This window comes from Lampris incognitus, chromosome 2, assembly GCF_029633865.1.
Source record: "Lampris incognitus isolate fLamInc1 chromosome 2, fLamInc1.hap2, whole genome shotgun sequence".
In the NCBI taxonomy this organism is placed as follows: Eukaryota; Metazoa; Chordata; class Actinopteri; order Lampriformes; family Lampridae; genus Lampris; species Lampris incognitus.
The window spans coordinates 134,954,871-134,967,764 of record NC_079212.1 but is presented as its reverse complement, the minus strand read 5'-3'; the positions used below and the strand labels follow the sequence as shown (position 1 = coordinate 134,967,764).

The 12,894-nt window shown below is 44.6% G+C and overlaps 1 protein-coding gene across 5 annotated transcripts in view; it reads left to right on the top strand.

Annotated features, from left to right (window-relative positions):
* The window catches only part of st7l (suppression of tumorigenicity 7 like), a 55,536-nt gene that overhangs the window by 15,466 nt on the left and 27,176 nt on the right, over nt 1-12,894 (top strand). For all 5 annotated transcript variants that reach the window (XR_008809869.1, XM_056275206.1, XM_056275210.1 and 2 more), the window contains exon 12: nt 7,116-7,266. Coding sequence is in view for 4 of the 5 variants with exons in the window: in XM_056275206.1 (XP_056131181.1) it covers nt 7,116-7,266 (151 nt within the window). In the remaining variant the exon portion in view is untranslated. The remainder of the gene's footprint in view (nt 1-7,115; nt 7,267-12,894) is intronic.

Genomic DNA, 12,894 nt, shown 5'->3' with positions numbered 1-12,894 from the left:
AGGCAGGGAAGGGGAGAAATCCCACATTAAACAGGCCCTGCTTAAGTGTGGTTATCCTAACTGGGCGTTTGTCAAAGCCAGGAAGACGCCCAAACAGTGCACCAGCCGGTCGAAGAGAGAAGAAGGACAACAGCTGTCTAAGCGTAAACCAGTGGTGATTCTGTATGTGGCGGGAGTGTCGGAACAGTTGAGATGTGTATTTTCCAAACACCACATCTCATTTGCTTTCAAACCCTAAAACACTCTGCTCCAGAAATTGGTCCACCCCAAGGATCAGGTCCCCTGGCACAAACAGAGCAATATACTAGTATACACTGTTAAGTGCCAAGAGGATTGCCGTGACTTGTACTTCGGGGAAACCAAACAGATGCTAGCAACGAGGATGGCACAACACAGAAGAGCTAACACGTCAGGCCAGGACACTGCAGTCTACATCCATCTACAGGCCAGTGGCCACTCTTTCAAGGATGAGGATGTGCACATCCTTGATAGGGAGGAACGTAGGTTTAAACGGGGAGTCAAAGAGACCATCTATGTGATAAGGGAACGACCATCCCTGAATCGGGGGGGGGGGTAAGAGTACATCTGTCACCATTTTACAATGCTGTGATTGCAACTATTCCCCAATCCTCTGTGAATAGTACACATGGCCATTGAAATTCGGGTTAATGGTCAAGGCAATTTGCACATGGAACTGATCATTGGTTTCGGTCGTTATGCAGCTGTGCTGTTTATAAGGTTGAGGGATACCTGCGGTCAGTTGAGACTGACGAAGTCACTTGGATGAGTAATGTTAAAAACGTTTTTGGTACTCAGGTACCTAAGAATCCTAATTTCAATAATTAATATTAATAATATAATTGATTATAATTATAATTAATACTTCCTGAGCATGGGCTGAAATTAGGATCCAGGAACTGCCTGCAAAACCAGGCTGTCGTTGTTAGTGGAAGCAAAATCAGAACCTGGAAATTAACGAGCTCGTTAGGTTCTCCTTCCTTTATGCACTGTTCACACATGACTGCCAACCCATCCACACCACAAACACTATTGTTAGGTTTGCGGATGATACGACAGTCATTGGGCTCATATCAGACGATGAAGCGGCATACAGGGAGGAGGTTCAGAACCTGATAACGTGGTGTACTAACAACATCCTGGTCTTAAATACCAAAAAGACCAAGGAGATTATCGGAGACTTTAGGACCTCCAAGAAGATCACACACAGTCAACACAGAAGCTGTGGAGAGTCCTCAGCTCCAGGTTCCTGGGAGTCAACATCAGAGAGGACCTCTCCCGGGCTGACAGCACCTCATCATTGGTGAGTAAGGCACAACAATGCCTTAATTTTCTGAGGAGGATAAGGAGCGCCAACATCCCCCAAAAACTGCTTGTCAACTTTTATATACTTAGCACAAAAAGTAAGGAAATTTGTGTTTGGTAGGTTATTTCTTTGTTGTAACAATGCTTCTTGGCAATAAATCTTATACCGTTGGAAAGCCTGTTTATTTCCCTTTTAAATGGTGCCACATTTGTAAGGAACATGCATTTGTGGGATGAGCAGCAGAGCTGAGTGTGTGGGTTGCGCCCATGACAAATTTGCCAAATCTTCTCTGCCAATGCCAAACAGCTTATTTTGCTGTTGCTATTGACTCTTGTTTTGAGCTTCTGGTACCCCAGGTGCTGACAATCAGGTGCCTGATATAAGATTTATTGCCAAGAAGCATTGTTACAACAAAGAAATAATCTACCAAACACAAATGTCCTTACTTTTTGTGCTAAGTTTAGATGCTGCATCGACAGCATCCTAACAAACTGCATGGCAGCCTGGTATAGCAGCTGCACCAAAGCTGACAAAAAAGCCCTCCAGCGTGTTGTGGAAACAGCACAGGACATTGTTGGCATTGAGCTGCCTTCACTAGAACATCTTCACAGTACTTGCTGTGTGAGGAGAGCTAAGAACATCACAAGAGATATTACACACCCTGGACACCATCTGTTTCAGCCCATCCCATCAGGCAGGCGCTTCAGATCAATCCACACATGCACAAAGAGACCGAAAAACAGCTTCTTTCCAAAAGCTGTGGCAATAATGAATTCAGGTATCTCCTCCGTCTGAAAAGACTGATGTGCTGCCACCATTGGGCACATGCAACATTTGCATATATTTACCCACATCATGTCACTTTAAGCCACTTCATATCTGTCCACCGCACCTTTACTAAATTTTTTGCTGATGAAGTTTTTGCACCTCATAAGTTGTATTTTATCATTAACTGTATTGTATTTTATACCTTGTACTGCTTATATTTTGTACATAGACTGTTTAGAATCTACTTTGTATTGCTGATATTCTATATTAACTCTTTTATGTATGTACCATTTTGAGGTTGACACCTGCAGTTTTCTTGTGCTTGGCACAATGACAATAAAGTTGTTCTTGATTCTTCTCTCATTAAGTTCCAATGGTGACTAAGAGCTATAAGGAGACCCTGCTCTCTGTGGTTTACCACTTTTGGCAGGTGGATGGGTGGATGGATGGATGGTTTTACATATGTGTGATTGTGTGTCACAGAGCAGGCTCAGGTGTATAGACATGGCACCAAGATTCATCACATGGACTGATTGTTGCTGCTACAAAGGGTTTGCACCGTACATATAAACACACACACACACACACATACACACACACAAATTTGTGTACTTCTATCTTTGTGAGGACCCCTCATTCACTACATTCATTCCCTAGCCCTTAACCCTAACCATCAGAACTACATGTCTAACCTTAACCTTTACCACATCTTTAACCTAATCCTAATTCGAACTCTAACCCTAACCCCAAGTACTCACCCTAAAATAGCACCCTAATGAAGTGAGGAGCAGCCAAAATGTCCTCAGTTTGCAAAAATGTCCTCAATCTGATGGTTAAACACTCAAATTGGTCCTCACAAAGACAGAAGTACAAGAACACACACAAGAATGCACACATGCACACTCCTGCTTCTTCACCTCTGTTGTTTCATTACATTTTCAGCTCCGTTCTCCATCATTACCCAAACCCTCCACTCACCCAGACACACTCCCTACCCTTCCCCCTATTTTTCTCTTCTTTCCTCTCCTCCTCATCACTCTCCTTTTCTCCTCAATTTGTATGTCTGGTCCAATCAGTTCCTCCCCGACCACCACCGCCTCAGAGGCTGACAGCCCTTCAGATGCTCCTGCGGCTGATTGAATGTTCTGCCCATCTGAATCTGCTTTACTTTTACATGGGTTTCTTTGGTTGACATTCGTTTTCATTTCATGGTATTAAGCGCTGATAGGATCTCATCCAACTTGCTAGTTTACTCCATTTCTGCCTGGCAGGTTCTCATCTCCCTCCTCTTGTGGTCGACATTCTCTTATCTAGACGACCCGTCGAGGGCCCAGAAACTCCGGCTGTGGTCTCAGTTCAGATCTCAAATTGGGTTTTTCGGTGTGTAAATTGAGATGAAGTGCCTGGTCCGGTGAGATTGATAAGGGTTGACTCGGAAAGAGTGAACAGGGTGGGTGTAGGAATGACACCCTAGTTTGTTTTTGTTTGTTGTTATTTGTTTGTTTTTGCATCGCTGCTGGCTGCAGAGCCAACATTTGTTTTCCAACAATTTCCCCTCCATTGGTTGGGTTTATAGTAGCTGTCTGCCCAGCCACATGGTGCGAGACTGTTATTCTTTCTCTTTTGGTGTCTATTTGGTACACCTGTACATATGAACACTCATCCATATATATATAGAGAGAGAAAGAGAGCGAGAGAGAGACCCATAGAAAAGAACTGCGAGGCTGATGTTATTGTTGCTTTGTTGCCTTTGTGTGGGGCCAAATGCAGCAGATTAGAATCAAAAGGCAGCTTATGAGTTATGCTGTGGTCTTACGACTCCCCCGGGATAAAAGGGGAGCACATGAAACTCAATCCCTTCATCAAAGAGTCAACAGGAAGGGTAGGAGCGGTGGGACGGGGGGGTGGAGGTGGGGAGCAGAGCGGCATGACGGAGGGGCTGTGGGCAGAATGGATGGCTGAGGTGCCTCCGAGTCTTAATGCCCTGGCACGCCGGGCAGACAGCTGCCAAGCAAGCATCTCTAAAGGGTTAATCCTTAAACACACCGGGCCGGGGCACAGGGGCGGCAGACACTCGGTACACACGCACACACACACACACACACACACACACACACACACACACACACACACACACAGGTTTACACACAGCAGCCATGCATACCGGGCACACACACATACACACACACACCTGACACATATGCTGGTCTCACACACACACACTGGGCATGCACACAGATCACACACACACTGGTCACACAGACACCTGACAAATACACTGGTTACACACAAGGGGCCAACCACACAGTGGTCACATAACACACTGGTCACACACACACATAGGTCACACAGACACAATTAAATGAAAAATCAGTGAAATTAACAGCAAAAGTGATCACTACTCAGCTTGTGTGTGCTGACACTAGAAATTGATCAGCAGAAAACCACACAGGTGAATCGGGGAGTTCCTGCCTGACTGGCGAGAGGGTGGGAGGGCACGTTGAATAAAGAGTGTACAGAGGAGCAAGGGAGTGGAGCGAGAGAGCGGGGCGTGATAATGGAGGACAGCAGACACGCCTGGAAAATGTAGTTCAAGTGTACCGTTAGTGAAAGACAAATGATTTTACACACATCAGGAATTTGTCATGATGGCAGACTCAACATAGAGATGTGGGGACATCAATATAATGCCACACAGTGGAGAAAGAACTAAGCGTCTAACGATAAGTCTATGGGAGGGTATCTGTGTACCTAATGCTGCGTTCACATGGAATCCGGTAAAAGGCAGAAGGGAAAACGGAAGTCTTTATTTTGGATGAGAGCAGGAGGATAAAATCAGATGACACCGGCAAATTATGCCGACAATGGTAATGGCAGACGGCACCTCCATGACGGAATTTACAACCGGATGTTACGTAGCATGTCACAAAACAGAAAAGATGGCGGATTTGGACAGTGTAATTTATAGGTCTATGAACTGACAGAATTGCTGTATATAATAAAACAAACAATACAACGCACCAAAGCAACCCATGTAGTTTTTTATTTCCTTTTTTCTTTTCTTTTTTTTTTTACCATCCTGGCGTCCCGTCGCGTAGTTTGTGGTTTTTCCCGTTCTGTTTTGCCAACTGCCATTTACCGTCTCCCGGATTCCATGTGAATGCAGCATAAGATTGTTAATAATGTTTATATCCAAGTTAAGGAGGGAAGGAAACTCAAGGAACAATGGGTATCTTTCAGTAAAAGGGTGTAAATTCCAAGAACACCCCAAATAGGTCAAATCTGCATTTTGCAGAACCGTATTATACAGTATTTACATATTTACAGTTTTGGACTTGTAATTGCAAGGTAAATTAGATTGGCTATCTGGATGATTTGCTGTGTGTGTGTGTGTGTGTGTGTGTGTGTGTGTGTGTGTGTGTGTGTGTGTGTGTGTGTGTGTGTCTGTCTAGAGAAGGATGAGAGAAAGAGAGCAAGAGTGAGCAAGAGAGAGGAAAGGTAGACCAGACTCGCCAGCTGGGATGTCCGTCAGAATGAGCCGGGTGTTGTCTTGGGCCGAGAAGGAAGGAGGAGAGGGGGAAATACGAAAGAGAAGTAGGGGTGAATCAACCGGCTGTTTGCTGGTTGGCTGGCTGGCTACAAACATGAGAGTGTGAGTGGAGACGGAGAATGAGTTAGCAGAGTGAGGGTGGAGGTGTGATAGGGTGTGATTGGGTGGAAGGAAGGATGGCCTGACTGACTGGCTAGCTGGCTGGCAGGCTGGCCGGCTGAGCCTGTGACCATGGAGGGGGATTAGACAGGATTAGCTGTGGGGTAACCTTCCCAAAGTGTCAGTCTGAGACCCAGAGCGCTGTGAAGCTGGCTGCCTGAGAATTCAGCCCAGCAGGGCCCCCGGCCCTACATGCTGGATTAGCTCAACACAGCCCCCCCCCTCCCACCCCTCCAGACACTGCAGACATGAACCACATAGAGTGGGCATGTCTACTGAACTGAATGGGAGCTGGTAATGGTAATATGTACAACTGAATGATTCACCCAAACCCGTACCTGGGCCATTTACAAAGAGTGGAGGCAGAAGGGCAGTGAGCCACATGATTAGACAAAGTTTTTATTGAATGTAAGGGTAGATCACCCATTCTAGAGATTTCAGTTCTGTGATCTGAGGCCTATGTAAGCACAGTGGGTGGACTAACTGACTCACAGGGCCAAACTTACAGAGTAGAGAGGGGGGGGGGGGTCACATATTTATGGAATGAATGTAGTGTACTCTAACAATAACAGAGAGAGAGAGAGCTTTGGAAGGCTTTTTCCCTCCCACCTTGAACAATTGCAAAACAAGGCCCTCAACAAATACCTCACATGTGGAAAATGTGTTTTCGGTCTGCTGGGAGTTGGTGAACAGGAGTTGCACAATAGGATGCTGGTTTAGAAAAGATGCATCTGTGTGAAAAACACCATTGGATATTGATCCTAATGGCTGCAATTCCTATTTTAACTGGTCTTTTTCTGGATTGACATTTATTCACAAAGTGAATCAGTGATCAATATCTGTTGAGATAGCTCATGTAGAAAGTCAAATCCTACTGATATGTACAAGTTATGACTTCAGGAAATCCGAAGTACTAAACATGTACTTTTAACAAGCTAATACAGAGCTCCTACTAGCTTGAGATAGTCAAGTTTTACATTCGGCTAAGGAAGTTTGCTGGCAGTTTGCCTTGGAATTTGACACGGTGGGGTGCTCTCATTGGTAAAATTCCTTGTTTTTGCTATTTACAGATTTGTAGGTTTACCAATACTTTGAACCTGTAGATGTACAAATATGCAGTAGCAAATGTGCATCATTGTCCATCTGCATTATTAGATTTGGACATCCTCATTATCTATTTACATTTTCCAATTCAGAGAACAGACTGGGATATATTTCGGGTCCAAGCCCGCATCTGTACATATATGATTACATATTCACATTATCTGATCTACAGAGGGATGATTTATAACTGGTCGTATTCCTCCTTCACAGTATTTATTAGAGATGAAGAGCCTGATCCTGCCCCCAGAGCACATCCTGAAGAGAGGCGACAGCGAGGCAGTGGCATACGCCTTCTTCCACCTGCAGCACTGGAAGAGGGCAGAAGGAGCCTTAAACCTCCTGCACTGCACCTGGGAGGGCAGTACGTATCAATTGCTATGTTTCCATCCAAATTTATTTCAAATTTTAAGCAAAATTTTGAAAAGGCGAAAAAAGAAAATGGCAGTTACTTGGTATTTCCATCAATTGGGGTTTTTGGCACGACAAAACCACATCATCAAAAGAGCACTGACAATGGTTGCTCAGGAACAACAGCAGACTACTGATAAATGCTAAACTCAGGGAAGAGATAGGGTAATTTTCAACATGTACCTGTAACTTGCCATTGGAGGAGCTGCCATCATAGGTTTAAGTTGGTTGTACCTAGACATATTACGTGAGGCCCGACGAAGATGGCAAAGAAATAAGATGGCGAGTATTATAATGGTTGACACCATCGCTTTGCGATGTACCCCATACTTAACGCATAACAATAATAACAGTAATAAGCTTTATTTATATAGCACTTATCTAAACAAGGTTACAAAGTTCTTCACAGAACTGGATAAAATTGTTAAGAATGACACACATACAAAAAACATTGTAAGAGAATAAAATAAAAAGCACTAACAAATAAAACCATAAAATGAGAGCAAAAGGGGAAAAAGCAATTTGTTAATCAAAACAGTTTCAAAAATAAGTAAGAGTAGAAATAAAAACAGTATAAATAAATAAAAACAAATATCAAACATTTGTAAAAGCTTTCATAGAAAGAGAAGTTTGAAGACGAGTTTTAGGGAGTAGAATTACCCAGAGCAACAGAAAAAGTTCTGTTGGAGAGGTACGAGCATAATAAACTAAGAGCCGAGCCCTTGATACCAAGTCTATAAGTGATGTAAGAGGATACTGTGATCGACTGTGCCAAAGGCAGCACTTAAGTCTAAAAGAACTAAAATCGATCAGTCCCCTCTATCTGCAGTCAACAGTAGGTCATTAGTAAACTTAACTAGAGCTGTCCTGGTACTATGAAGTGCTCTAAAACCAGGCTTGAAACTGTTAAAAACACTGTTAGTGTTCACAAAAAAAAAAAATCAACTGAGATGAAATTACTCTCTGCAGATCCTTGGAAAACAAAGACAATTTGGAGATTGGTTGTAGTTACGTAAAGATGGGGGATCTAAATTCAGTTTCTTTAGCAATGGGTGAACAATGGCATGCTTTAAACTGTCTGGAAAAGAACCAGAGGCCAGAGAATTATTACGAATTTGCAGAATAACGGGGCTAACAGTTGAAAATACTTCCTTGAGCAGCTTAGTGGGAATGATGTCTAAGATACAGGAGGAGGAATTCATACTGGAGACTGTACTCTCTAACACTGAAATTGTAATTGGTTGAAACTGGGTAAAAGGGGCAGAATTAACATGGGGAATGGAAAGAATGCAAGGGCCAGGCTGGATTTGAGACCGGATATTTTCCACCTTGTTTACAAAATGAGTGAGCATTTTTTCAGACAGCTCAGCATCAGGTTCAAAAAAAGAAGTGGAGGGACCATTAATAACAGAATCAATTACCCTAAAGAGAACTTTGGGGTTCTGGTTATATCTCGATATCGGTTCAGAGAAGTACGTTGATCTCGCATCTATAACTGCGTTCTGGTAAATTGAAATTTTGTTTTTAAAGGTGTTATGTGCTAATTTGGACTTGTTGACCTTCCATTGTCGTTCAGATTTTCTAGAGTCTTCTAAAGGCACAAGTGTGGTCATTCAGCCAGGGGAGGTTATTTGATTTTTGTTTCCTAGTTTTAAAAGATGCAGTTTGGTCAAGGATGGATAGGCACTGATCATTCAATCATCTGGATTGAGAAGGGATATATAGGGATTAAAGTATGATGAATTAAAAGCATCACAGAATTTAACTGCAGAACCAGCATTGAGAATGCAAGTGTCTTTTAAGATGGTGACTAGGAATAGAGAGCTGTAGTGGCACTTTGAAAACAGCAGCTTTATGGTCAGGTACAAGCATATCTAAAAGACTAAGACACTCGAGAGAGAAACCAGATGAGAGTACAAGGCCTAAAATGGAACCTTTGGAATGTGTGGCCCTTTAACAGATTGAATGAGGTTAAAAGCATCTATAAGAGCCAAAAAATGTGAAGTCAGGGAATGGGAAGGACAACACACATGAATATTAAAATCACCAAGAATAAGCACCCTGTCATATTTTGGCACGACAGTAGATAGGACGGAAAACTCAGAAATACAACTTACTGAATTAGGGGGCCTATAAAATAAGATGCAAAGGGGGAGAAAAGTAAAGGGGGTTGGGCCAGTGATTAAAAAACATAAAACCTCAAAGGAGATGAAATTACCAAAAGTAACAGGATGACACTTAAGACCCAACTTGTAAAAAACAGCTAGGCCACCCCCTCTTCCAGAGGACCTGGGAATATGAAACTATGCAAAATCAGGGGGCCTAGCCTCAATCAGGAGAAGAGTGTACCTTGGGGACAGCCATGTCTCATTAATCATAAATAAAAGTCCAGATTATTAGAAACAGTAAAATCATTAATGATAAAGGATTTATTATCAAGAGATCTCACATTCAAGAGGCCAAAATTGTTTGGTGTCAAAGCAGAGTTGAAACCAATGGGAGCACAGCAAGTAGGATGTAAATTGCAGCTATTTGCTCCAGATACTCAGTTGCTGTTGTTTCTACTATTAGAAATGTCGTGTGGATGAGAGGCCCGGTGCCTAATAATAGTCAGTATGGGGGAAACTCCCAGTGAGAGGGTTGATGACGGATGAGGCCAGTAGAAGGAGCTAGTGGGTGGAACAGTACTGTGGGGTGCCACCATAGGTGGAAATGGAGGTTCCGGGAGGGAAGTGTAGGATGTAAACAGTCAGTCACATGGAGAAGACTGTATGGTGTGCTGCAGGTTGGCTGCTAGTATCCAGCTACCCAGCCTGGTTGGGTGGACTCTGTCAGTTCTGAAGAGGGAGACACGATCCCAAAACAGATTAAAATTGTCAATAAAAACCTATATTGTGAGCTCTCCAGGCAGAGATGAGCCACATGTGCAGGCTGAGGATTCTGCTGATACACCCTGCTCCACAGGCCATTGTGGGAATAGGACCTGAAATAAAAACAGACTTTCTGCAAGTACTTCAAAAGCTGAAAAGGTCAATAAAATCCTTTTTGGTTAATTCACACTGCTGACGAGCCGCATTGTTTGTCCCCCCCATGAATGATCACTCGTTTGGTGGAGGACGGGAGTGAGCAGATCAACCCTGGGAACTTATCCAGGATATCAAGGACTGTGGCTCCAGGGAAACAGTTTGTGGCTGCGTTGAGAAAACTGATGTTTCTGATTATGGAATCCCTACCTATTAATGTGGCTGGAGAGAAAAGGGGATGAGGAGATGTTGGCTGTGGGTGTTACATGATCCACACTGTTAAAGGGTTTTTTTAGGGACTTGTTGTTTATCTGATGTGAGGGTCTAAGGACAGAATGTTGTATTGGTGTAAAGCCCACTGAGGCAAATTTGTGATAATGGGCTATACAAATACAATTGACTTGGCTTGACTTGACACTGTGTTGAAATTGCCGACTGGGGATGTTGTGGCCAAGCAAGCAAATGTTGTGACAAGGCAGCGACATAAGCTCTAAGAATGGATTTGTTTGTTGGTTCAGGGCAAGGAAGACTTCGAGAGTGTCTAATAACGGCCTCTTTCAGGATGTGATGATGGGAAGAGGAGGTCATTACCCGGGATGAGGCCTGTTGTTTTGGCTTCACAGTGGGATGGCAAGCCACCTGAACACCACTAGCCACCGGCGGGGTAGCAGCAGTGTCCGCAGGTGCCATTTTTGCAGAAGGGCCCAGATCGAGACGCGTCAGAACCTCAGGAACATCAGCTGGGTGGACCGAAATGTCGTCAGACAAGGTCGCAGAGTGGTTCAAGAGGCCTCGGTGAGGGGGGCAGCCCCATCCAAGCCTCTCTTGTGACCGCGGACCACCACTTCAGCCCAGAACGACTGGGGGTTAGGTGTCGAGCAGGAGAAAAGCCATGGACAAGTGGAGGGGTCCCACAGAACTGTGTCCTGGATGGTTGCACAGAGGGAGGCAATCTGTTTGGACTGCCCAGAAGCCACGTCGATGAAGCTGGTCAAAAGAGAGTCTTCCTTACGGAGTTTATTAGAAAGTCGTCGAACATCCTTTTCAGCGATCTTCAGCGATCTTTCAATTTGCTTTCTTTAGTAGCACACAGTCCTCACAGGGCAAAGTTGGCATAGTTGTTTGGTTAGCTTAGCCACAGGCTAGAAACAAATCACTTACAGCCCCAGCACTACAGAATCGGAGGCTTCAGTGCGATCAAGTCAGTCCAGGAGCCAATGATTGAATAAAATCCACCAAGAGGTTGTTAAGTTATTAATTATTAAAGTTAAAATTTAAAGTTAAAAAGTTAAAGGCAGGGGCGTCTGGGTGGCATGGTGGTCTATTCCGTTGCCTACCAACACGGGGATCGCTGGTTCGAATCCCCGTGTTACCTCCGGCTTGGTCAGGCATCCCTACAGACACAATTGGCCATGTCTGCGGGTGAGAAGCCAGATGTGGGTATGTGTCCTGGTCACTGCACTAGCGTCTCCTCTAGTCGATTGGGGTGCCTGTTCGGGGGGGAGAGGGAACTGGGGGGAATAGCGTGATCCTCCCATGCGCTATGTCCCCGTGGCGAAACTCTTCATTGTCAGGTGAAATGAAGCAGCTGGTGACTCCGCATGTATCGGAGGAGGCATGTGGTAGTCTACAGCCCTCCCTGGATTGGTGGGGGGGAGCAGCGACTGGGATGGCTCAGAAGAGTGGGGTAGGTGGCCGGGTATAATTGGGAAGAAAAAAAATCATAAATAAGATTTCCATACCGGATCAGTCGAGGCCCGGATTACCAATGACCGGTACTATTGGCCAGCAGGGTGCCGGTGGTAACTATGCTACTGTTGGGCGAAGGAGAGGGGGAAGGCATGTCCAGAGGTAGCGAGAGAGGAGGAAGGGTAGGAGTGTGGAGGTGAGAGTCGGAACTGTGAATGTTGGCACTATGACTGGTAAAGGCATAGAGCTGGCTGATATGATGGAAAGAAGAAAGGTAGGTATATACTGTGTGTGCAAGAGACCAGGTGGAAGGGGAGTAAGGCCAGGAGCATCGGAGCTGGGTTCAAACTCTTCTACCATGGTGCGAATGGGAGGAGAAATGGGGTAGGGGTAATTCTGAAGGAAGAGTATGTCAAGAGTGTGCTGGAGGTGAAGAGGGTGTCAGACAGAGTGATGAGTATGAAGCTGGAAATCGAAGGTGTATGCTGAATGTTATCAGTGCATATGCCCCGCAAGCTGGGTGTGAGATGGAAGAGAAAGGAGAATTCTGGAGTGAGTTGGGTGAAGTGGTGGAGAGTGTACCCAAGGAGGACAGAGTGGTGATGGGAGCGGACTTCAGTGGGCATGTTGGTGAAGGAAACAAACCACAAGGTGATGAGGAGGTGATGGGTAGGTATGGTGTCAAGAAGAGAAATGCGGAAGGACAGATGGTGGTGGATTTTGCAAAAAGGATGGAAATGGCTGTGGTGAATACATATTTCAAGACGGGGGAGGAACACAGGGTGATGCATAAGAGTGGAGGAAAGTGCGCACAGGTGGACTATATCTTATGTAGAAGGCACGATCTGAAAGGGATTGGAGACTGCAAG